A 24696-nucleotide genomic window follows, 5' to 3' on the forward strand; every position below is an offset into this window, starting at 1 on the left:
GGAAGCCCAAGCATCCTTAAAACATCCCAACGGTGACCTGCCTTCAGCATATTCATGCGCCCAGATCTACCTGAGTCACAACCTTGTAACACATGCTGACTGCTTGACTTTGGAACCAAAATCAAGCTGCTTAATTTGCTTTTAGGTCTATACTATTGCAGACAGGAGTAATTTTTAAAAAAAAGAAATGTGTTCCAGAAGTAGTAGGGACTAAAGGGATGCTTCTAACTATTAGCCATTTTTCACTTACTAAGAAAGTACCTTAAAGGTATTTTTTATGCCCCCCCCCTTTTTTTAGAGAGGGTGGGGGAAGGGGAGAGGAAGAGGGAGAGAATCTGAAGCAGGCTCCCCACTGAACCCAGAGCCCAGAGAGGGGGATCGATCCCCGTTTGCACGCTTATGGAGAAAAGAACCAGAGTTCTGTGGCTGAGCTACAAACAGCCTTTATACAGTCACAGCCATACCTTGAGATAGTCTTTACATCGTCATAGTAATACTGGATATTGATCAAACCAAAATTATGGCAATATTTCTGTTTTTCCGCTTGCTTAGTGTTCTGGATCTTTTATCACTAATTCAACCCCAAACTCTCCTCTGTGTTCTGTAACTCCACCCTCAAAACGTTCAAAATATCAGGTATGGGATCATCACCTCTTATCAAGGATCCTTTCCTGGATCCTCCTGATCTGTGCCTCCCTCTTAAATCTACTGATATTTGCCATTTTAGAAATCCAACTACAACTTAAAATGCCTATTTATTTATTTTAAAATAACAAGGAGTCCATTAAATGTTGGCATATATAACATACCTTAGGAAATACACCTATTTACCCAAATAAAAAATGTAATGAGAAGACTGACATTGTTCTACGTTTTCACAAATCTCTTTTATGCCTGGTATACATTAAGTTACGTGGCTTATATCTGGTTATGTTGTTTCTGTTGTCTATACGGATGTATGTAGTTGGTAAATGGAGGGCTATTTTAATAGCCCTTCCAGATAATTGGGAACATTCTTCTTGGATACTGTACTAAAAATTGACAAGTGGTGGTCACTTAAAGGTTCACAGAAATGAGCAATCTGAAACTGCATTAATCCATGTTTATTTCTCTGCTCTACTAAAATCCATTAGGCTCCCTTGCACTTAGAATGGATATTACGTTACAAGATTCTGTAAGAATGCATAGGTCATTGGAAAATGTTTGTTTACTGAATTATGTGTATCTTCCAGATGTTGATATACTCTGTTACACAATATCAAAAAAATCACATTTGTTCATTTCACCAATCTTATCAGGAAGTCTTTAAGTCATGGATAGGTGATTGGATAAAGAAGATTTTTGTACACACACACACAAGTGCGTGCGCGTGCGCGCGCGCAGAGGAATATTACTCAACCATAAAAAAGAATGAGATCTTTCCTCTGCAACAAGGATGGACCTAGAGGGCATTATGCTAAGTGAAGTAACTCAGACACAGAAAGACAAGTACCATGCGATTTCACTTATATGTACAAACAAAAGCAGAAACAGACCTATAAATACGGAAGATGAAGTGATGGTTGCAGGGTGGGGGGATGGGCAAAACGGGTGAAGGGGAGTGGGAGACACAAGCTTCTAGTTATGGAATGAAAAAGTCACGGGCTGAAAGGTACAACATAGGGAATATGGTCAATGGTATTGTTGTGATGTTGTATGGTGACAGATTGTGACCTGAGCCCAAGGCAGATGCTTAACCGACTGAGCCACCCAGGCACCTGCATGAAGGACAGTCTTAAGTGGAAATGTGGTTTAAAAAATTTCCAAACGTGTGATGATGGAGAATACAATGACTCATAGAGTTTGGTGCCACTGCCTTGATTCGTGCACACAAGCCAGCAGTTTCACTCATCAGAGCAAATGTCAACCCAGTGAAAATGGCAAATAATGTCTGACTATTCTATAAAAATAGTTTTGATCTCACGGACCGAGGGAAAGGGTTTTGGAGATTCCACTGGTCCATGGAGGACGCTTGGAGAACTGCTATAATAGGTGATCTCAAACGAAATTAATCAAGTAGGAGCAAAAGAAGAAAGGCATGATATGGAAATAAATATTAACGAACCCCCATTGCCTTCCCAGTAGAACGGCGTCTTCTGCATCAAGTCTTATCAAATGATTTAACTCTAACTTACATGCACATATAACTTTGATTTAAAAACTGATAAAAGATGAACCTGGTTGAAAATTTTAAGCATTCTAAGAACCTGAAGCCTTCTTCCAAAGCATACTTTATTGCTTTAAATACTCAAGAGACTGGAAAACGCCTTCCCAGGGATAAACACGGTTGTGTACCATGAGCTTGAAAAATAATTTCATTTTTCATATTGATAGAATACAGCCCACCGCTCTTTGTCAGCCAATTCTAGTAATAAAGATGGATAAATTATACTTCAGTCCATTCTGCCAGAAGAGTTGTACGTTTGTGTGTTTGTGTGAACGTGTGTCCATGAAGATGGGCTTTTTCGAGAGCAGGCACAGGGAGAACGCTTGAGTTATTAAACGCTAAACGTAAGAGAAACAACTTCCCTCTTCCTTCCATATTCCATGTCCTCCCTTGGAATGAGCTTTCGTGCTGACTGCAAGGCTGACGACAAGGTCCCCCTAGCTGAGCCCAGGGCCACTGCGTCTCCAATGTTCACCGTCCCAGAGTCCCTCACAAGAGACAGGCATGCTGGGCACGTGAACATACCTCAAACCCCCACAGGGCTTTGCGGCCGGGGGTTCGAGGGTCAGAACCCACCCATCGATTGGATACCTTCCCTCCTGGAACATACAGACTCAGAGCGGCATTCCTAATAGAAATACGATTCCAAACAAACTGGAGGTGAGGGTCAGGTTTAACTCAGTAAAGAAGGGGTGGAAAAGGAAGACTGGGATTCCTTTCCCCCACAAAGTACACTTGGGTACCAACTCTCCACGAAGACTCAGCTTCCCTTCTCTCTGGGGAAGGCAGGAGACAGATGTGGAAGGAACAGGGGTCACACTCGGTCACACTCCTGCTTATGGTGAAAATGGGCTGGACCAGATTCATTAACATGGCCGTCATCATGGTAATTTTCAAACCCAGCAACACCTGCTAACAGCATCATACAGGCAAGGAGGTAGCGGGGGTGGGGGGGGGGGAGTGATGAGCAAATCTGGGCATGGAGAGAGCATGGGGAGAGCAAATCTGGGCAAAGCGGGACTATGACATTTCTGTGGCTAGTCACTGAAGGTAACCAACTTGTCCTCAGTGAGCTGAAGCACTGATTCTAATAGTCTCTTTAATCGCATTTTTCAAGGAACACTATGTTTCAATTTGAGCTGCTCTATATACCTTTCTTCTCCTTCCAAAAGTATCGATCCAGAGAGAAAGTTGTCATGTAAATCTTCCCAGAAAGTGGTTTTTCTGTACTATAGCGAAGAACCCCAGTAGGTTCATCTCATGGACCTCAGGCACAGGAGTCCCCAGGTCATTCCTGGAAACACCTCCAGTCTCACAGAGATGGGCACCAAAGAATCACCTGGACAAGAGAGAACAGACCTGCCGCTCGGTTTCTGAACGGAGACGTGGGACCAGAGGGCTTTTAGCTCAGGGTTTCAAAATGGCCTCTTCTGGCCTCAAAAATATTAATACATATTATACCCAAGTTGGTAATGCCGCCCAGAACCTGTAACATTTCCTGGGTGAGCAGCTGGGTCGAAGTGGGTGAGGGAGGTTAGCAGAGTTGACACCCTTCCCATTCTGCCCACCATGTTTGGGTCCTTACCAACGGACCGGTGGCCAGTGACACTATGGGTACGTGTAGGACAGCCCAGCCTGCTGCTATCATCATGTATACAAAGGAAGCAGAAAGAGATTTTTAAAGGTGGAATCAGGAGCTGGACTGGGTAATGCAGCCTCTACTTCATCCAATAACACAGTTATTTGCTATTTGCTTCTGGGTTATGAGTCATCCAAACGATCCATCTAATTCACAGCTTTCTAAGTAAGGGAAGTGAAAAGCATTTTTCCGGATTCCTGGAGGGAATGTGTATCTGGCTTCTGCTCTATTTTCTGGCTTCTGCCCCGGCACCGACCCCAGCTGGACCCACATCAGAGAGCCACGCTCAGCGAGACCCCTGAAGGGATCTTTCCTCATCTTTACCTCCCAGCTCCTGACACCTGGACACGGTGGGCATCTTGAAACCCCGAACGAACGAAAATACTGACTCGAATACATTCTCTGGCTGAACTGTTTTTCTTCTCCCAGGATCTGAGAGTGACATGCGTCACAGGCAAGGCTAGGGAGATTATCCATCACTTATCTTATCAATGGGTGGCTTTAAAAAGAGGTTGTTTCAAGGAGGAACAATGCTAAGCCAGGTCAGCCGGATCCCCATGACCCGTGCGGTCTTTATGGACAGGGTGGGGGAAGGGGCAAGATTCTTCTGCAAGGTGGGTGGTCAGAGTCCAGTTCAGCTGGGCAGCAGGCTCTCCTGAGCCCCACACCTAGTAGTCTGGGTCATAGCTCCCACCTACCACTAAGGACACCAGAGTCATTGACGCCCTCCCTTCCCCTACACATGGGGACATAGTAGCGCAGGAAAGGAGAGCCTATCTTCCCATAATTGGAAGAGCCCATCATCTCCTAGTGACTTCCTGCACCGAGACACACTGAAAACAGGCAAGGTGTGCTTTATTTCTATTCCCAGGCACTAGCACGGTGCCCGGCTCAAAAAAATGTTTGCCGAAGGGATGAGTACATGGATGGCTGTATAAGGTGAGGGGGAAACACAGTCACGCTGCTTTCGCTGTCTAGATATTGAAAAGACACAACGGTCCAGTGGAGAAGATGCTGATTTAGAGTCAGAAGGGTTGGGTCCCAGAAGCACTAATTGCCTAACTGGCTCTTGCTTCCCTCCCTTGCCTAGCCTCACCCGTCCCCGCCACCAACACCCAGTGCAGCCTCGCCTCCAACCCCCAGACTCACAGTCACAGCTGTCTCGGGACCCGAGGGCCCAGCAGCTCACCACCCACGTGGCAGCCAACACCGGCCGGGGGTCACCCCCAGCCCACCAATCCTTGAGGCCTTCAGCCTTAGCCTAAATATCTGTGCAATGTCACCCTTCACCCAAGCCCTCTGCTTGCTACCCCTCACCACTGCCCAGACCAGTGGCCCCCACTTTCCTATTTGTGGCAGCATGCGCCCCCCACTATCTGCCCGAGTCCTGTCTGCATACAGTTTCGCCCTGCCTCGGACAGTGGAGGGGTGAAGCCCACTCTGCCCATTCTCCCCCTCTTCTCCAGCTCCCAGCACACCTTTCCATGACACCCTGAGCCTCTAGGTCTCTGCTCCTCCTTCCATCATCTTGGAAGCTCTCCCCTAAGATGATACCTTAGCAGCGGTGTAGAATCTGGGTGCTACGATGTATGGGTGCCCCAGAGCGCGCAAATGCTTGCTTCGATGAAGCTGCGTGTGCTTATAATGTACGTGCACCCGGTGGCTGCTGTTTGGATAGATGGTGCGCTAGCAACATATAGACCTTATTAGACATTTAATGAGTAGTTACTGTAATTAACACATTCACACCAATTAACCCCAAAGGCTGCATTCGTTTGTTTTCTGCTTAGCCTATTATCTATTGGAACTTAGCAGCCCCTTAGAAGACGACGAAGGTTTGCAACGTTTCAGTAAGTGACTTTCTTGTTAATTGCTCTACTTTTGTTCCCACGGCCCTTTCTGCCAAATCTTCGGCATCAACTACTCACGGATGATGGAATGGACTGATGGTCGTTGCAGGTTCTTTGATTTCCTTTGCCTCCCCACCTCGGAGATGCGAATAAACCGTGACAAATTCAGAACAGAGGGGTAGAGTGGGGGGAAAGGTATGAGCAATTGTAGGATAAAAGATTAGGTGTTAGAACTCGCGGGAGGCGATTGCGCAATCTAAAATTAAAAAGACAGAAAGAGTGTGTGGGAGAGAGGGGATGGGGGTAAGATGCTCGAGGTAACTGAATTTGAGCAGTTGTAAGGCTGGGACCTGCTGAACACTTACACTCAGATAAGAGCTTCTTCACTGAACTTCCTCACTGTCCACTGTTAACATAAAACTTACATCGTGACCTTGTAGAAAAGTTATCTACCAAACTTCTTAATTCTAACAAATAACTAAGTAAATGCTCCACAAAATACCCGTTGGCTAATTTCTGCAGAGTCTGGAAACGTGGGATTCCTGCATGCAGGTGGTGTCCATTTCCGCACACTCGTGCCTCAGTTTCCCCACCATGACAACGATCGGCGGACCTCACAGGACCGTTACAAAGCCGCACGGCATGAACACACAGGAAGCACTAAGCGTGTTGCCCGGCAGATAGCGAGTGGCCAGCGGGCATGAGCTGTAATTATTACTTTGATTACTGAGACCACAGGGATGATATTCACCGACGGCTCCCCGGGTCGAGAGCCAGGGCACCGGAGACAGACAAAGCCTGAGGAGGGAGTGAACCGGGAGAGGCTCGGGCGGGGTCTGCTCACAGGCTGACGACGCAGAGGGCAGCACGGGAACCTCAGGCTTCCCCCCTGCAGGTGGAGAAACGGTCCAAGCTCACGATGGGAGTGGTGGGAGTGGAGTGCAATGAAGAGGCTCACTTCTCTCCGGGCCCTTCCCTGCACGCGGCTGTGTTCAAGATACTCATCACGATGGGCGCCTGGGGGGCTCCGTCGGTTAAGGTCATGATCTCAGGGTCCTGGGATCGAGCCCCACATCAGGCTCCCTGCTCAGCGGGGAGCCTGCTTCTCCCTCTGCCTGCCGCTCCCCCTGCCTGCGCGCGCTCTCTCTCTCTCTCTCTCTCTCTCTCCTGCTATCTCTATCGCTGTCTCTGTCTCTCAAATAAATAAATAAAACCTTAAAACTAAAAAAAACTACTCATCATGAGAAGACTGTCAAAACTGAGCTGCACACCCTCAGGCATAAGGGACGGCCTCCACCTAGGGGGTTCACCTTGTGTCAGGGCTGGGTGTGTTGTTCCGGTGTGCAAATGTCACCTTTCAACGTGCCGTGTGGCTGCCGGATGCCAGAGAACCACGCTGTGCACGAGCAGCCCGTGCGTGTGGGGTTTTGCAGAATTTCTCAGTATGCAATCTCACTTTGCAACTCTGTGAGTGTATGTGTGCTTATGCGTGTGTAAAATTGCATTTAAGGCCAATGCTTAGAATTAAAAAATAAATTTTAGGGTGAACTAACCCGAATCCTTAAAGCAGTCTGAGAGACAGACACTCCAGGGCAGATCTCCACATTCTGTGGTCAGAATGTTCCTCAGCAAATCGGCAGATCGGGGGGGGGGGGTCCCCTCCACGGGGCCAGAACAGAGTTCCATTTTCACTGAGATCGGTTCAGGTCCTTTTGAAAGGATATGTGTGAAGACACTGAATTTGAACATCTATCACTGTGTGAAATTAAACCCATATGATTGACAAGGAAATGGCTCCTTTCTTTTCTATTTCTTTTCTTAATCTTAGGGAATTAATTTATGATGAGGTTCTAAATATCGGTCCAGTCTCCCTCTTAGGAGAGCCAAAGTAGGTCTCACTAGAGGGCAGCATTGCTCACCCAGCCTTTTTTGTTTGGGGTTTGGGGTGGTTTTTTGTTTTTTTTGGTGGGTTTTTTTGGGGGGGGGGCATCTTTGTCTCCAGCTTAGTCCCCACTGCCTCCCCACCTCCCAGAGAGAAGATGTGACATGGAAGGTTTATCTGCCCCACCATGCAGAGCAATAAAAGAGGAGACCTGACTTGGAAATCCTGGTGACCCAGAACTGCCCGAAAGCCGTGTCTGTCGGGTGTGCGGTGGGTGTCCCTCCCCGGGGCGGCTGCACATTGGAGCAATCCAAGACCCGGCCCCCTGCCCTCGGCAGGGTGGGGAGGGGCAGGGACACGTGTGCAGGAAACGGGTGTTTGAATCCCAGCTCTGGCATTTCCTAGCCACGTGACCTTGGGCAGGTCACTTGACATTTCCGGGCTTCCGTCTGTCATCTGTAATTCCCGGGGGCGTGGCCTGCCATTCGGCTTCCATCAGTCTCTGAGGTCTGTGTGCTTTCGTGAAAAGGGAGCATGTCATGAACGGACTCATGGGCTCCGTCCTCCCAGCCTAATCCTCAGGAACCGGGGACGGCCAGCCTTGCTAACAAGGTGGTGGAAACCGTCACCATCGGATTGGTTCGTAGGGGTCATGTAATTCCAAAACTGGTTACAGCCTTGAATGCAGATGTGGGTTTGTTTCTCAAATGGTACCTTCTTTCTCCCCAGGGTCATCCCCAGGCCTCAAGATAAGCTGCTGAAGGGACCTATTAACACTTTGAGGCCCCTGTTGCAGCAGGCATGCCGTAAAAGGTCTCCAAAGTCCTAAAAATGGTGACTAATATGTGCCCTAAACACCCAGATGACTCCCTGGGAATGAGTTAGGCACATGAAATATATGACTCATTAACTAATCCCCACAAATACCTCTGTAAGATCGAGGCACGCCAATTTGTCACGCTAAAGATGGTCAGCACGGTCAAATCTTAATTTGAAGGCAATTAGGTGTGTGCATTGGGGTGGGGCAGGTAAGGAGGAGACTTCAATTTTCCAACTTATTGGCGATTCCAAATTCTATCATAATTGTAAAAGAAAGATTCTTATTTTATAAACAGATAAGTAAATAATAAGAAAGCACCTGTATTAACAATTGTATGTTACCGCGCATATATAAATAGCAAGAATGAGGGCCCCCCGGCGGGCTCACCCAGTTCAACGTCAGCCTTTGGCTCAGGTCATCATCTTGGGGTCCTGGGATCTAGTCCCGCATCAGACTCCTCACTCAGCGGGAAGTCTGCTTGTCCCTCTGCCCCTCCCCCTACTTATGCTCTCTCTCTCCCTCTCTCTCAAATAAAGAAATAAAATCTTTAAAAAAAAAAAAAAAAACAAGAATGAAAGACCTGAGTATTCTATTTCAAAGTGTTTGTCCAGTAGGAACCACGATCTAGCCCTGAATTACTCGGTATTTCAAATTAACTCCAAATAATGAGGGTTTACTCTTTTTGGGTTAGTCTAAATGCTACCTCTTCTAGTCTGTGGGCTTATAAATGATCCAAGCCTCTATGTGGCCTCCCCCTCTTCCGTATAAAGGTCTTCAAATACAAAGAAGACTGGCCGGTGGGCCTTTTAATATTTTACCAGTTGATTCCCTCCCGGAGGGAGGAGATCATTCTACTTAGGATCTGACCTCCTCGCGTCAGCCGTGGTGCCCATACGGAAAGCTGGGGTTTGGTACAGACGGCCAGTGTTGTCTGAGTCGGTGAGTACCACATAATTCATGTGTTTGGTACCCATTGTATGGTCTGGGCCTTGCTTCCTCATCTGGTTCTCATGATGGAAGAGCAGACCCTGATTCCACTCAGTCTTGAGTCTTGAACCTGGGCCGGCTGGAGGAACTGAGGGTCTCCACGCGTCAGACACAGCCCGTCCTCTCATATCGTGTCCATCACAGCTGTGCACCCAAGGGCTTGGCCGAGAGGAAAACCTGGACACATGACAGCCGGGAAGCCCGCTGCATAGAGGTCACCCCACACAGTCAGCAAGGACGCTGGGCTTTTATTTCTGGAGCATGAGCAGCAAATCTAGCGTGACCCAATGTCTAGTGCCTCATTGTTTGAGACTTGGATAAAATCATTGATAAGTATCAACCCCAGACTTTCCCAAAAACTCTGCTGACTTTGTCATTAAAACAAGAAAACAAAAGGTGGTGCCTGTCATTACCCCCTTGACCAGTTCCCTGTGGCCGGTGGGTGTTGTAGCTCTTTTCCTCGACTCCATAAAGAATGCAAATATGTCGCCCGAGGAACCAGGGCTGGGGACGCTGGCTCTGATGAGGGCGGATGTGGGAAGCTATTTAAAAAACAGATAACTGTGAAAATCCAGTCCCAGGGAATCTTCTCTCTGACCACAATTCTCAGCTCCGCCCTCCACCCCAACGCAGCCCAGGGAGAGGTGGAGGGGGAGGAAAGCCAGTCCCCAAGGTTGGGAGACAATCGTCCCCACGTCCGCCCCCTGTCACCTCCCACTGGGGAATGGGGGGCGTAACTAAAAAATACTGTTTTCCGGGTCACGGGACCTTACCCACTATTTCTAGCCTCCTTCTGGGGCCTAGAAATATTTCTAGAGAAAAGAAAAATACAGATCATGCCACCAGTTGAACCCAAACCACCAGCTCGGTCTGAGAAAAAGGCCTGGAACCCCTCCGGCAGGGGTCAGAGGAGGTCCTCGACTGAAACTGACCCCCCCCACCCCGGTAGCGCACCCGGAAGTGCTGTTCAAAATCGCACCTGTGGCTGGGACAGCGTGAATGGACTCAGAGAGTTTCATAAGCCCTGAAGAAGCGGTTATTCTCACAAGCCCGCATCTGTAAACTGGTCACTCAACCTGGTCTCTGTGAACGGTCTCTTCGCCAGCTTGCGAGGGGCTCCCCTGCAACCGCATGAGGGTGTCTACGGGCACGACTCCTCCCTGCCTCTCTTGGCTGTTCTTTCTTTAAGAGATTTTATTTATTTACTTACAGATTTATTTAGAGCGAGCGGGGAGAAAGGCAGATGGAGAAGAAGAGGGAGAATCTCCGGCAGGCTCCAGGCTCAACTCGGAGCCCCACGTGGGACTCGATCCCAAGACCCTGGGATCATGACCTGAGCTGAAACCAAGAGTTGGACGGTCAGCCGACTGAGCCAGGAGCTCCTGCCTCTTTTTGCTTTACCCTTTGTATCTGCACCCCACCCCCTCCTTTTTTACTCTCCAAACGAAGGACAAAGGACGTGAACAGGGCTCCCTTGCTGCTGACCCCGGTACCCATGGGCACCTACTCTTTTTTCCCCAGTGACTCAGCTTGAAAGGGACATGGCAGCCCAGACCCCCAAGCCCTGGGTCCCCCATTCATCCATCCTTCTGTCCATCTGTCACTTGTCGGTAGTGAGCTGCACAGGGGGCCCCCCAAGTCCACTCAGAATTCATGATCTCTGCCTTTATGTGGAGTTGGGTCTTGGTAGATGCAATTAGTTAAGGATTGAGAGGAGGTTGTACTGGATTAGGGTGAGCCCTTAATACAAGGACTGGGGTCCTTATAATAAAAGAGAGACCCCAGAAGAGAAGTTGGGGGGAAGGCAGAAACTAGAGCAAAGCAGCCACAAACCAAAGGACTCCTGCAGCCACCAGGACACTGGAAGAGACAGGAGAGGGTTCCTCCCTAGAATCTTTGGAGGGAACAGGACCCCACCTTGATCTGGGACTTCGGGCCTCCCAAACTATGACAGCATACGGTTCCCGCTGTTTGAAGCCACCTCGTTTGTGGTGGCAGCTTTAGGAAGCTGATACGCTATTGGTCTCTAATCTATCATCTGTCACCTACCACGGCCATCATTCCCACTGCCCATGAGCTGTTCTTTATAGCTGGGGTTCTTGACCCCCAGCAGCTTAAACCCAGGCCTGGGTCCCGTCCCCACATCTTCTGATTCACTTGGTCTGGGGTGTGGCTCAGGGACTGGTGGTTCGTTGAAGCTCTCTCTTCTGTCCCTAAATCGCTCTGGCTCTGATCGTCCTGCCTCCTCCTTACAAGGATCTTTGCCGTAACGTTGGACCCACCCAGGTAATCCGGGGCGACGTCCCCCCAAATCCTTAACATCATCATATCTTCCAAATCCCCCTTCCTATGTAAGGGAATATATCCACAAACTTCCTTTTCTAGGTATTAGGATGTGAACATCTTGCGGGGGGGAGGGCGCATCCCGCCTATCTCACCAAGTAGGAGAGCAGTTTTGAAATTTCCTGCTGACCTTCTGGGTGTTCGCTTCAGACCACACCCCTGCCCACAGCCAGGAGACAGGACAACCTTCTCGGAATCCCACCCTGAGCTCATGGCCTTCAGAAACTCTCCGTCCATGACTGAATATACAAACAGCTTCCTTTTTTGTGTGCCGTTTGTCAGAAAGCATCAAGATAATACTGCTCTGACCATCTATAAATAGGCGGAAACAAAAACCTAGCCTGTTTTTAAAAAATCGTTGTGATGTCAGAATTTGCCAAACAGTGACATCTCACGCTATTGCCCTGGCTGGGCGGAAGGGGCAAGAAATGGGCAGCCAGCGGACAGCAGGGCGAGCCCGAGCAGGGCACTGCGCATAGTTCAGGGCCGGTAAAGAACACAAATGCGAATCCTCTGCTCCTGACTGGCTACAGAGCTGCGCCCCGCCTGCCTGCAAGAGGTTCAGCAGGAAGGAGCACCGGTCCACCTCTGCCCCCAGGCTCAGCTACACGAGAACATGGACCCCTGGTTTCCACGAACGCATCAGAAGGAAAGCCTCCGAGTCCCAGGGTCCTCGCGAGCAGAAACTTGCTTTCCTCTTGCAGAAGCACAAGGAAGTCCTCCGTAAAAAACACCAGGACGCCCGGGTGGCTCCGTCTGTTAAGCATCTGCATGCAGCTCAGGTCATGATCTTGGGGTTCTGGGATCGAGCCCGGAGTCGGGCTCCCTGCTCAGCGGGGAGTCTGCTTTTCCCTCTGCCTCTGCTGCTCCCCCTGCCCGCACTCTCTCTCAAATAAAAAAGAAAGAAAAGAGAAAAGAAAAGAACAGGAAGGGAGGAAGGGACAGAGAAAGAAAGAAGGAAGGAAGGAAGGAAGGAAAGAAAGAAAAGAAAGAAAGAAAGAAAGAAAGATAGAAAGAAGAAAGACAGCCCAGCCCCACATCCTCCCAAGGCTACTGGCAAAGAATACCGTAGAGGTCTTACGGCTCAGTAGACCTTGACTCCTTTCTAGGCTGCTGTCACTCTTGCACTCCTCTTGCCCATGACCTAAAACGTAGACTCCAATAATGCCTGCGCTTACAAGGCATGATCAATTTCCAGAGATATAATAGAGGTAAGCCCACATCGACTTCAGCCAGAGCTCAGTCTACCATTGTCTGACATCGATTCCAATGGATGCTTTCTGAGAAAGCAGGATAATTTTTACCAAAGACATTTTCCTTTGACGCAAGGAATGCATGTCAAATACTTCATCACGTTAATGATCTGTTATGGATTTACGACTCCGGTATTAATCTAAGATCATCTTAAATTTTCTTGGCACGTCTCTTTATTGGAGTGCCATGAAATAAAGTTCTTCTGTCCCTTTGAATGCACCTACATTGAGTGTGACATCAAATGCCCCCTGGATTCTTTGCACAGCATCCGAGAATTTATTGAATATCATTAAGATATCTCAGGATAAAGATTTGCTTGGTGTCAATTAACCGGTTGGTTTCCACCAAAAATCTTGGGGTCTGGATAGGTCTTTCGCCTGGAATCTTTTCCTGAACCTACGGCTGGTCATGAGAAGCTCCATAACTGGTCCCCTGAGAGCAACATTTTCTCTAAGGAGCAGCCATTTTTGCGTGTGTTAGTTGCTGTGAGGGACATAAGAACAAAAGGCATCCATGTTCTCCGCGAGTCTGTAATCTAGCCAAAGGGATCCAACCAAGATTCAGGAAACTCTGAACAAAGAATGTGGTATTTCTCATTGTCAGGCTTCTCTTCCGGCGAATGAGGGGATTTGAATAGATCACTGATGCTGGTATCCCCGCCCTATGGTTCATAAAATATTTTCCTATTTTTAACTCTGTTGTCCAGCCACCTTACAAGGCAGGGGTTCCATAGGTGAGGAAATAAATTAAGATGTTAAGTTAGTAAGCTGAAGTTCAACGAGTGCTGGAGCCACGGACTTCTGAACCCTTGGTGAGAGGGTCTCCAGATTCCCACTGTGATGCCGAAGGCAGTGACCGTTCTGCTGGATTCTGTGATTCTGGATTGGAATTCAAACATTCTTTTGTTTCCGAGCGTGATGTGGGTACAGTCTTTCCTGCACTTATTTACCAAAATGAAGAGAAATCAGGCAAAAGCAGCTGCCGTTCAAAAAGATGAAGTTAATCCGTGGTTGACTATAAGGAAGTCACATGTCTTTAAAGTTAAAACCCATGTGGTCCATGGAAGGTTCTAGAGCATTTTCTGCTTGCCCCATTGTGTATATAGACTGTGTTAACTGTCTACAAGCTCATCAAAGAAAGTCTTTCCAGGAAATACAATTGAGGTTGCTTCTTGAAGACTGTGGGTTACAGGGGGCTGGAGGAATTTGAGGGACCTCTGTCTGACCCATGTGAAGGATTCCCCGTCACCGTTGGAAAGCCTGTCCTCGTCTCTGTCATCCTCCCTGTACTGAAACGGCAGAAGGTCAGCGTCCTCCTCTCCCTCATTTCCGCAGGCCCCGGGTCCGTGGGTGTGGAGCAGAACTGTCAGCGGCAACAAAGCCTAGATGCTTCTCTGCCCAGGGAACGGCTCTGGCACCAGTCCAGAGGGCTCTCCGCTCTGTGGGGAGGGGAGTGGGAGTGCGGGTGGGCAGGAAAAGTGAGGTCAGCTTTCAGGGCAGCCAACCGTCTCTGCTGAGCTAGCTAGACTGTGAGCTGAAGGATATTTCCTGCGGGGAGATGTCCACAGCAGGAGACATTCAGTCTGGCCAGCCCCAGATCACCCAGCCCAGGGCATCGGGATGACACAGTCACGACACGGGGACGCTGATTCGCAGCCAGGCACCGAATCGCTTTATCCCAGACGGATTCCCTTTGATCCCTTTATCAACCCGGGGGAAAGGCATGAATCAGTATGTCCTGGAGTTGGAGGGGAGCCATCAAACGTCCCCAGGAAAATCTCAAGTGGGTGGCTCGTGGGAATCACCTCTAGACCACAGCAACCCGCCCTTGGCCGAGGAGGGCTGGACCGCGAGCCCTTCTGTGTGCTCTCAGAGCAAGCTGGGATGCACCCCTGCGTGTGCCTCCCTGGTTCACCGCCTCATCCCCTGAGGGCCCCAGGACCCAAGGCGGGGAGCCCCACCAACACCTCGCAGAGCGCCCGGGGCTTGATTAGAGGCTAATACACATTTGTTATTGTCCCGGAGATTCCCTCTCATCAGAGGTGGAGGTCAGAGCACAGATGACAGAAATGCACCAATAATCCTTGAACCTGCGTGTAGGCGGCATCTTCGTCAGCCCCACTCCCGCCCCCCACCCATCCGAACTTCCCTAGCACTCTGACCCTTTCACAGGAGGTCGCCAGCTCCCAGCCCTTCTGTCCCTGCTCAGTCGTGCTGGGTGGCGGCTGGGTCTTCCAGCTGACACCGGATCTCTGTTACAAGGGCCCCGGGGCCCCGGGGAGTTCGTGAAACATGAGTTGTCTGAGTAACACGAGTATGTGGCTAGCACAGCCCGGGAGGTGTGGAAAACACGACCTGGGGAGAAGAATGTGTCCGGGAGCGTTTTATTTATGGTAGCGAAAACCTAAAACGCTAGTAATTGGCGCTCGGTTGTATAAATCGGGCCATGCTCAGATAATGGATCGTATTTATATAAGGGCGTATTATGCTACCATTAAGGGTCATATTTTAGGAAACTATTTAATGGCACAGGAAAATGCACCCAGTGTATTAAGCGGAAAGCAGATGACAGAATTAAACAACATCGCCATTTCATAAATGGTGATCCCTTAAAATACTGGGAGGACAGGCACCCACTGTTACAGAGTCTATTTCTGGGTGCGGTTGACTTTTAAAGTCTTACTTGGACTTTTTTGTATATTTTGTATGTGATCTTACAGTAACCTTCTGACTTTTTGTAGTTTCCAAAATATAAAGTATTTAAAATCTCAAGCAGAGAAGGCATGCGATTCAGCAATAGAAGGGGGCAAATGAATTCAGGTCCGGGACGGTTATGTTCCAGCATTGGACTGGCAAGCCCTGTCGGGGTGCTGTTGGCCCATCACCAGATTTATGCCACGACCCAGAACATTCCAGCCAAAAGGAAAGGGGCAGGTAGGCCCCTGGAGGTCAGGATAGGAGTGGTTTTCTTTGGTATGCCATGCCTGAAAAGGAGCCAGATCTGGGGAAGAGGTGGATAGGAGACTGCTCTGGGATATGGTGGTAAAGCTGGGAGTGGCTGAGGGAGGGAAACCCGCTCCCCAAAGCAGGGGCAAGTTGGTGCTGGCTCTCTTACCGACTACGGGGCTGCAGGTACCTCAATTTCCCTGTCCACAAAAGGAAGATGCCTCATCTATCCTGCCCGCTTACGGGACTACTGTGAGGTTATAGAAAATGATGTGGATGCTGCATTTCGTAAACTCCAAAGCACCCACCCAGTAAATGAACATGGGCAACCCAAGAATGCTAACTTCTCAAGACACCGATCTAGGCTGTCCACATTCCTTCACAGATCAAGAGGAGCCAACTACGCTCTAGAAAAGTTACCAGGAGTCGGATCAGATGCATTTACCTACCTTTATGCTTCCCCGCATCGTTGCCGCTTGTAACAAAAACCATGTCGTGTTTGCTCACCTCGCTTCCCTTCTGTCCCGGACGCATGGACAGACTGGCTTTCCCAGCCTCCCCAGCGGGAAGTGGAGGCCGAACCCCTGGACTCCAGCCACAGGAATGCAGCTGGCAGTGCCCTGTGCCCCTGCCAGGCTGGGCCCCCCTCTCCACCCCCATGTCCCCCTGTGAGATTCTCCACAATCTCTCTTCTTCCCTCATTTCTTGGCCACTTGTGCAAGAACTGGTGGCAGACTCTGAGGCCTCTGGAAAATGGTGACATGGAGAGGAGTAGAAGGCCATGCACCAAACACCCAGTACGGCAGGAACATGTGTAAGAAATACCCTGAGATCATCTGTTACACCCCAGCGAGTCTCCCTGACTAGCAGAATCCATGACCATGGCCACCCCTCCATGCGACAGCAACTCTCAATGCTTTCCGTGGCTTCCCACATACCCAGTGCAGGGAACACAGACACATATGGTAAACCCAACCCTTATCCAACAGAAAACTCACCCAAGAGAAATCAAGACAATTTTTTTTTTTTTTAAATTCCTTGGCAGATTTAGGACCTGCTCTCTTATTTCTTTAGGGAAGCTTGGGACTTTGTGCTCATTTCAATAACTACAAAGAGAAAATAAGAAAATGGGAAGACGCTTTTGGTAATGTCATCCCAACCATATTTCAAGTGAGTTGCAAACAGAAAAGGGCTCTGGTCCATTAAGGCGGAAGAGGTTAGGAAGGGAGTCCTCACCTCTTCTGGAAGGTCCAGACAGTGGAAGCAGAGAGCTAGAGGGATCACTGGTCCCTCAGTGATTTAGCAATGCCCAGCGAGGTCACCTGGGGACATCAGGCTCTGAGTTGGGGAGTTCCCAGAAGGAAAAGGACAAAGGCAGGAAGTGCTGCCCATGTCTCTGTTTGACTCCAACCCAACTTTAATTTGTTCAGAGGCCACTTACCTGGTATGGGTACAGGGTGACCCCGTTGGTTCTCGACAGGGACCAGGTACCATCCAGGTACTGGTGAGCCTGGATGGCCACAGAGCTGAGGATGTTCCCATTGCTGGGACTGGTGGCCATCTGGAGGCTGACCTTGGCCTGGTGGGTCGGGGACCCACTCTTCTTCTCGGCCCCATTGCTGACCCCGAGGCTGTTGGGTTTGCTGCTATGCTTGTTGTTGACGAAGGCTGTGTAGTTGGAGGAGGCATAGGGGGCAGGCACAAAGGCCCACTCTCTGGGCTGCTGGAGCCCACCCACGTGCCGGGGCCCCACCAGGGCGGGCATGTTGGAGAGCGGCGGGGGCGAGCCAGGGGAGCCATCGTAATGCTCGCTGCCCGCTGCCCGCTCCAAGGTCAGCACCATCTGGATGGCCTCCTGCTTCAACTGGTTCAGGTGCGTGGCACAAACGTCACAGCGATTGTCCTTGTCATTCCACGCCTTCCGGATGGTGTTGGGGACTTGGAGCTTGTCGTGAATCACAGCCGAGAAAGCAGGGTCCTAGAGAACACACAAGAGAAAAAAACAGGAGAACCCATCACTCAAGGCTGGTAAGCGCATTTCACAGAAGAGCAAGGTCCTGGGTGAAGTCAGAGTTAGACCGTCTGGTAGACAGCCGACAGGGGCGAGCAGCCAGACGGTCAGGACAGCTTCTGGTGGACAAACACAGGTGACGGATATAAGATCATGATGTGCAAACATTAAGGAAAAACTTCTAAAAACGATCTCTAAGCCTCCTCCTCACCAGGATGGTCACATAAGAACATTCTGGATTCTTTTTCTTGCGTCCACTAAAGAATTACAGCCATACCTCTCCCTCCCCAAGGTGTTCACTAAGAAGACACAAATGTTTGTGCAGGTGTGGGGGGGAGTGAAGTCGTTCTGGACCGAAGCATGGGGGGTCCCTGGTTCCCTGTGACCCACGGAATATTGGTGATTGATGGAGATTCTATTCTAAGAAAGTCTTGGCCTCATTAGTACTGTGTGCTAAGTGCCACTGTAAGAAAACTAAATGGAACGGATTCTGGACCAGAGACCCAGCAGCCTCGAAAGCCTGAAGATTCACTGATTACCATTTGCTCACGGCAAGCTTAGATACATGAGTCTGATACCCGGACCGACTCAAAGAAAATTGTCTCCTTGGCAATCAGTCCAAGATACTGTTCCCCATAAACTTCACCTACAAAGACTATTCAAATTCTTTAGCTCAGAAACCCTTATCTAAGAGAAATCAGAAACTGAACGAAAGGAGGACGATTTCTTTCCTTTCCTTTACGTGATTTTTACGGGACAACAGGACTTCACAGAGAAACACACACTAGGAGGATCGACTGGTTACAAGAATGTTCCAGCTCGGCTACCAATTAGCTGTGTGACCTTGGACAAGCTACATAGCCTCACTGAGGCCCTCACCCATCACACAAGGCCATGGCCTCTCCTTGTAAGGTCCTTCCAGCTCCGCGACCCCGGTTGTGGAGAACCTGGGACAGGAGAATAGTTTTGCGTGTTATAGGGACAGAGCCGTATGCCACCTCGGGGGCCTGATCAAACTTCTGAGAGGCAGATAATGGATGAGGCTCATCTCTAGGCTTGATTTCCTCTAGGGCATTAGAAGGAAACCTGCTCTTCTGAAACCTACTGTCAGCGTTTGTGGGGCGGCCGGGGTAGGCTGGAAGATCCGCGGTGGGAGGGCTGCCCGCAATTAGGATCCGTCTTGATTACGGGCCGCAGCATTTTGTTTTCCCTGTTTAACTACCCTGAAGAGCTCCTCAGTGTGCCCTGATTAATTGATTAATAAATCAAGAGGTCTCTCCACACAGCAGCAGCAAGGAGTGGCTCGCGGGACAGAAACTCAAGACAGCCAGATAAAATGATGGGAAATGATAGGAGGTCAAGGTTGATCAAGTCTGGTTGAGCAAGTGATGCGAACTGTATGAGACCTGTTCTGTGGTGTCCTTCTCGCTGACAGCTGCTTTGCCCAGAGTCACAGTGCAACTCAGAGCGTGTGGCATCCAAACGGGCCCCTCGGGGACCACGTTCGAGCAGACTTCTGTTTTCAGATAAGGAAACTGAGCTCCAGAAGGGTTAAAAGCTCAAACGACACCCAGACTTCTCAACCATTAGCTCGTGAAGACTCATATTCATCCCCGGACTCATATTTTTTTGCACGTAAAGTTTTCACCTTGTCGATCTAGGAAATGTTCATTTATTCAAAAGAAATTTATTTGAGCCTCCATATGCCAAGTTAGAGTTTCCTGCTTTCTTTTTGTTTTTAAAAGACTTTATTTACTTATTTGAGAGACAGAGAGAGAGAGAGCAGAGGCAGGCCGAGGGGCACAAGGAGAGGAAGAAGCAAGGTCCCTGCTGAGCAGGGAATCCAATGTGGGGCTCGATCCCAGGACTCCAAGATCATGACCCAAGTGGAAGGCAGATGCTCAGCTGACTGAGCCCCCCAGATGCCCCCATGTCTCTTGAGTTTTCATATAATACTACATAATGAGAATTCTCCCTTACAGATAAATGTCATTTGAAAATGTGATTTTTAACAACCACACTGTATTTCAGCCTTCAGTTGTTTCAAAGGTCAATTACTTATCCCCACATTCTATGTCATTTTCAACTTAGACTTTTAAGTTTAAGGGTTCTGCACCCAAAACATTCTCCCTCTCAGAAATAACAGAAATTATTTGTCCTCCACATCTGCCATGAATTCAAGAAAACACCGAGGATCCTGGTAGTGTTTAGAAGGAGGGTTAGGGAAAAGTGAAGGTCATATTCAGACCGGCCTCTGCCCCCCATCCGTGACTGCTGGAAAGGAACACAGAAAATTCTGTAAGATGGTTTTCTGACGCCTTTATGGCTCTTTTACTTTTCCAAGGGCATTTTGGGGAAAGGATCATCCTGCCAATCCCCTAAGCATCTCTTAGACTAGTGACCGTCCTCAGGTTGGCTCTCCCATCCCTCCATCTTCTAACAGACTGTTCTAAGAAATTACAACAAACTCTCTCTTCCCCAGGAAATGGCATCCAAGCCCATGGCTTCAAGAGCCATCGGTACCCCAGTGACTGAATTCTCTCTCCCTGTCCTAGCTGGACTTTCTCCAGAATTCTGAGCCTTATATCTCATGCCCTCCTGGAAAACGTCTCCCAAATAAATACTCTTCAAACTGACAAATCAAAATTAATTTTATTTGCCCCTAAACCTATTTGTATTCCAACAGTTACCATCAAAGTTTAAATAGTACCCTTATCCATTCTGGCGTCCTAGCTAGAAATCTAGAACCTTCTCGTTTCCTCCTTTCCCTGCCAGTCCAGCGGCCAAAGGCAGATGGTACCTTCTAAAGGCTCATGCCTGTCCATCCACTCCATGCCTGCTGCCATAATAAAGCTGTTAGCACTTCTCACATCACTGTGGTCTCCTCAATTCTAACCTTGACCTTGAAACTGCCCCCCCGCCAAAATTTTACTAAAAGGCAGATCAAGTCGTATCTGCTTTCCTATACTTGCACTCTAGAAGCGACCTCACTTCTGGGATTTCTGTTTGTAGGACTCTTTCTCTACTAGACCGTCGTCAGCTCTTTGAGAGGAAATAATCTTTCTTTCCATCTTTAATTCCCCCCCAGTAAGGGCTGGACGAATATTTGTGAAATAAATCAGTGAATGAAAATAACTCAAGCAAGGCAAAAACAGCCAAGTAACAAAGTTGGTCTGGGCCCACCTCTCGTTTATTTTGTCTAAGTGGGTTAGTTGCCTATTAGACAATTCTTTCAGATCCAATGTTTAATTAGATTTTTCCAACTGTATTTGTTCTACCTGGTTCAAAAAGCCTCATGTGTATCCACCATAATCCGGATGCCCTCCTTTGACCTGACTCTCCCTTAAACTATTAGACTATATCCTCCCTTCTCTTACCTCAATACACAATCTCTCACTCTTTTTCCTAAATTGCCAGAAAAATAATGTTTATATGCAAAGGTTTTTGGTTTTTGTTTGTTTGTTTTACCATCAGGCCAGCTTATCAGCAGAAAAACAAGGGAAACCTACATAAAGGAGTAGTCCAGATCGGCAGGACACCCCCGGGGGCAGCAGGGCTGGCCCCCCAGCAAGCACGTGGCACGATTATTGTCCAAGAGCGGGGAAGGGGGGATTGGGGGTGGGGGCGCGGGTGCTGGCTTTCGGCACATGAGGCGGGGCTGCTCCGGAGAGCACAGACCGACCGTGGACCCGGTGCAGGAATTACTACCCAAGCAGACCACGTGCTAAAGGTCCTCATTGCTTTCTGTCCCATTTCATTCTCTGCTCCGCCATAAATGCTAACACCACTTTCAAGGACAGGCGTGTGCGTTTTTTCCATGTGATTTTAGCCAGAAGCGTACTTTAACCGTGTTCCTCCGAAGCCTCTGGGTCTGGGAGGAAGGCAACGGCTGGAGTCAGTGTCTAACATGTGTCATACAAATTCCCGTTGTTGTTTGCTCCTGGTTTCTTTTTCTAGAGGCCCCTCGTGACAAGCTCGTCCAGATTTAAGCTGTACTTCAAAGGCAGTTTCTTTCCACTTTGTTCTTAAAACTTTCTTCCTCCGTAAACGCCGCCCCAGGAGGCCCAGGATGGCGGGTAGGACTCTGAGAATTGCAGGCAGCTTCCCAGAAGATCAATGGATTTTACCTTCACACTCCTCAGAATCTTTCCAGCGAGAGGTTGTGGTCCTGCCCCCCTCCTCCCCTCCCGACACATTCCTCATCAGTGTTCTTTCTTTCTCAAGAATCTGTGCTCTTCACAGCGGGTCTGTCCCCAAAGGCAGGTGCCCATGTGAAGGATTCTCTTTTTTTTGAAGGCGACAGCAAAATGGAAAGTTTGCAAACCAGCAGATAGCAGACCTCAGCGGCGTCTGAACCAAGAATACACACACTCTCATTCCTACCTAGCTCAATATTCAAATATTTGGACTCACATGCCCCCCAAAGAAGTGGTTCTATTTTTTTGCCCACACCTTGGTAATTTCAGAAGGTAATCTGACCACATCCTAATTAGCCAGGGGCAGAAAGGAGAATTTAAATATCTAAAATCTAAGGATGTACCCCAAATGCCAACTAGTGGGTATAACTTCCTTCTCAGGGTGATGTGGTCCCCCTGTGCTCACCAGCCCCCCAACCTGCACACCTCACTTTCCATACATCAAGTTCGTGCATCCGGGCCCGATGACTGACAGTCCTTCCCAAGTGAGACTCCACTCGTCCAGCCCTCTTGTGGAATCTGCCCGGAGCAAGTGACCAGCCACTAAACATCATGTTCTCTACTCCTGTCGATCACAGAGTCCCCAGACCCCCAAAGAGGGCATCAGACTACCCTCGAGGGAAGCCTTCCAGGGAACAAATCAGACTGTGACAAGTGATGACATCTCACTGCCCTGGGTGGTGGAGAGCGACCCCCTTCGCGGGGGCTGCTGTTCTCACTAACACCATGCAAGCTGATGAGGGTCCGAGTGGTCCCCTGTGCTTGGCACAAGGACACAAGGCTCATTCTGCAAAGTTAGGTGCTTTCGAGAGGGAGGGAGGCAGGGGGGTGTGGAAGAGAGCTCACAGGGAGTGCAATCATTAGACATCCTTCCAGGTGAGGCCTGAAAGCCAAAGCCAAAACAACAACCACAGCAGGGACAGAGGCTAGCCCTGACACCTCGGGTGGCCAGCATACTGGCTTCGTTACCGTGAAACCTCCCTCGGGCCTCTGGGGCCGTCTGAACACAAGGTTTGTCATCTCCCTTCCTCGTCTGCTTTGCAAGCCACCGGCACTCCACTCGGTAATGACAATCACACGCGGACACAGATCCTGCATGTGAGCAAGCATGAACATGAAGGCATGCTAGGTAATGAGCTCAGAGAGACCCAAAAAAAAAAAAAACCTGCCGAGGGAAGAAATGTTAAGTGTCAGACCAAAGTTGTTCTACATAAGAAACCAAATTAACCTGGGATGTAGTGATTGGGCCGAAGCAGTCTGGCACAGCATTAGGGCAGGGGGATGCAAGGGTGGGGGGCGGCTTGGGTGGAAATAACTGCGGTCCCCACGTGAGGCTGTCGGGTGCAGGGATGCAATTCACACGAGCACTGCAGCTGATAAGACCTTTCTGCTTCAAAAGAAAAGGGAGCTTTTAAATTAGAACTTAATACGATTAAGAACAGTTCACGGATTGCTTGAAAGAATAGGTATGGTGTCCCTCATTAGGACCACAGACTTTTTTAATCCCCGTGTCTCAACTTCTCTGACTCAATGGCATGGACAGGGTTTGTCCATGCTCTTGGAAACGTTCCCTTACAAGCATGCAAGGTTCGGGCCCCCGGTTTACCATTTTGGAGCTATGAAAAAACCCTCCCCAATCTTCAGTCTCCCTAAATGTAAAAATGGGAATTGAGAATTGTCCCTGCTTTATTGAGCAAGGATTAGTTGCGGTCATATGTATAAAATGTGGGGCACACAGTCCCGGTCCTTGGGAAATGCTAAGTGAAGGTTGTAATTATTATTATTTTTTTAAATTTTTATTTATATATTCATGTGAGAGAGAGAGAGAGAGAGAGAGAATAAGCAGGAGGACGGGCAGAGGGAGAAGCAAACTCCTCACTGAGCAGAGAGCCCAATGCGGGACTCGATCCCAGGACCCCGGGATCATGACCCGAACTAAAGGCAGGTGCCTCACCAACTGAGCCACCCAGGGAGTCATTAGTGTCAGTGTCATACTTCTCAGTATCTAATACCACACGTTGCATTTAGGAATTTAGTCCTTCAGGTGATGATGATGATGGCAATATGGTGACAATGATCTCAGGGCTTCCTTTCATCCAGGAGGATTTAGCAAACACCTTTGGAATTAAGAGGTGAGGACATGACAAAGATGAGGACGCACGGTCTTCAGTTAGCATCTTTCACATTCAGGTAAGTCGAGGTCCTCTTAAAAGCAACCGAAGTAAGAAGGGGTCTGTGGAATTCTTGAGCACAGAGTGCACCCTGGTTCCCAGCCTTCTTCTCTGGGCTGGGAGGCGAAACAATCTGACAATGGAACCGAGGATACAATGTTGCTCAACTGAGAACGCCTCCCCCCTCCCCCCGGAGGGAGGGCAGTGCCCCCGAAGGCGCTCTGCGGAATGTTCAGGTAGAATCCAAGACTGGTGTCTCCACCTTGACCCAGGAAAGGTGGAGAAAGAGAAAGATGGTTTTGCCTTAGTCTAACTACCTTCAAACCTGAAAATCTGCTTCCCCGGGCCCCGGGGAAGAGGATCTGTTCACAAATAGTTCAAGGCCTTAAGAC

The 24696-nt window shown here is 49.0% G+C and overlaps 1 protein-coding gene across 1 annotated transcript in view; it reads right to left on the reverse strand.

The window, feature by feature from the left end:
• The window catches only part of KIF26B (kinesin family member 26B), a gene marked incomplete at both ends in the record, with an annotated part of 417901 nt that overhangs the window by 236925 nt on the left and 156280 nt on the right, over nt 1–24696 (reverse strand). Inside the window, one exon of the mRNA XM_080824350.1 lies at nt 17368–17904. Coding sequence (XP_080680476.1) covers nt 17368–17904 — 537 coding nt within the window. The remainder of the gene's footprint in view (nt 1–17367; nt 17905–24696) is intronic.

Source organism: Martes martes (assembly GCF_963455335.1).
Source record: "Martes martes genome assembly, chromosome: 15".
NCBI lineage: Eukaryota > Metazoa > Chordata > Mammalia > Carnivora > Mustelidae > Martes > Martes martes.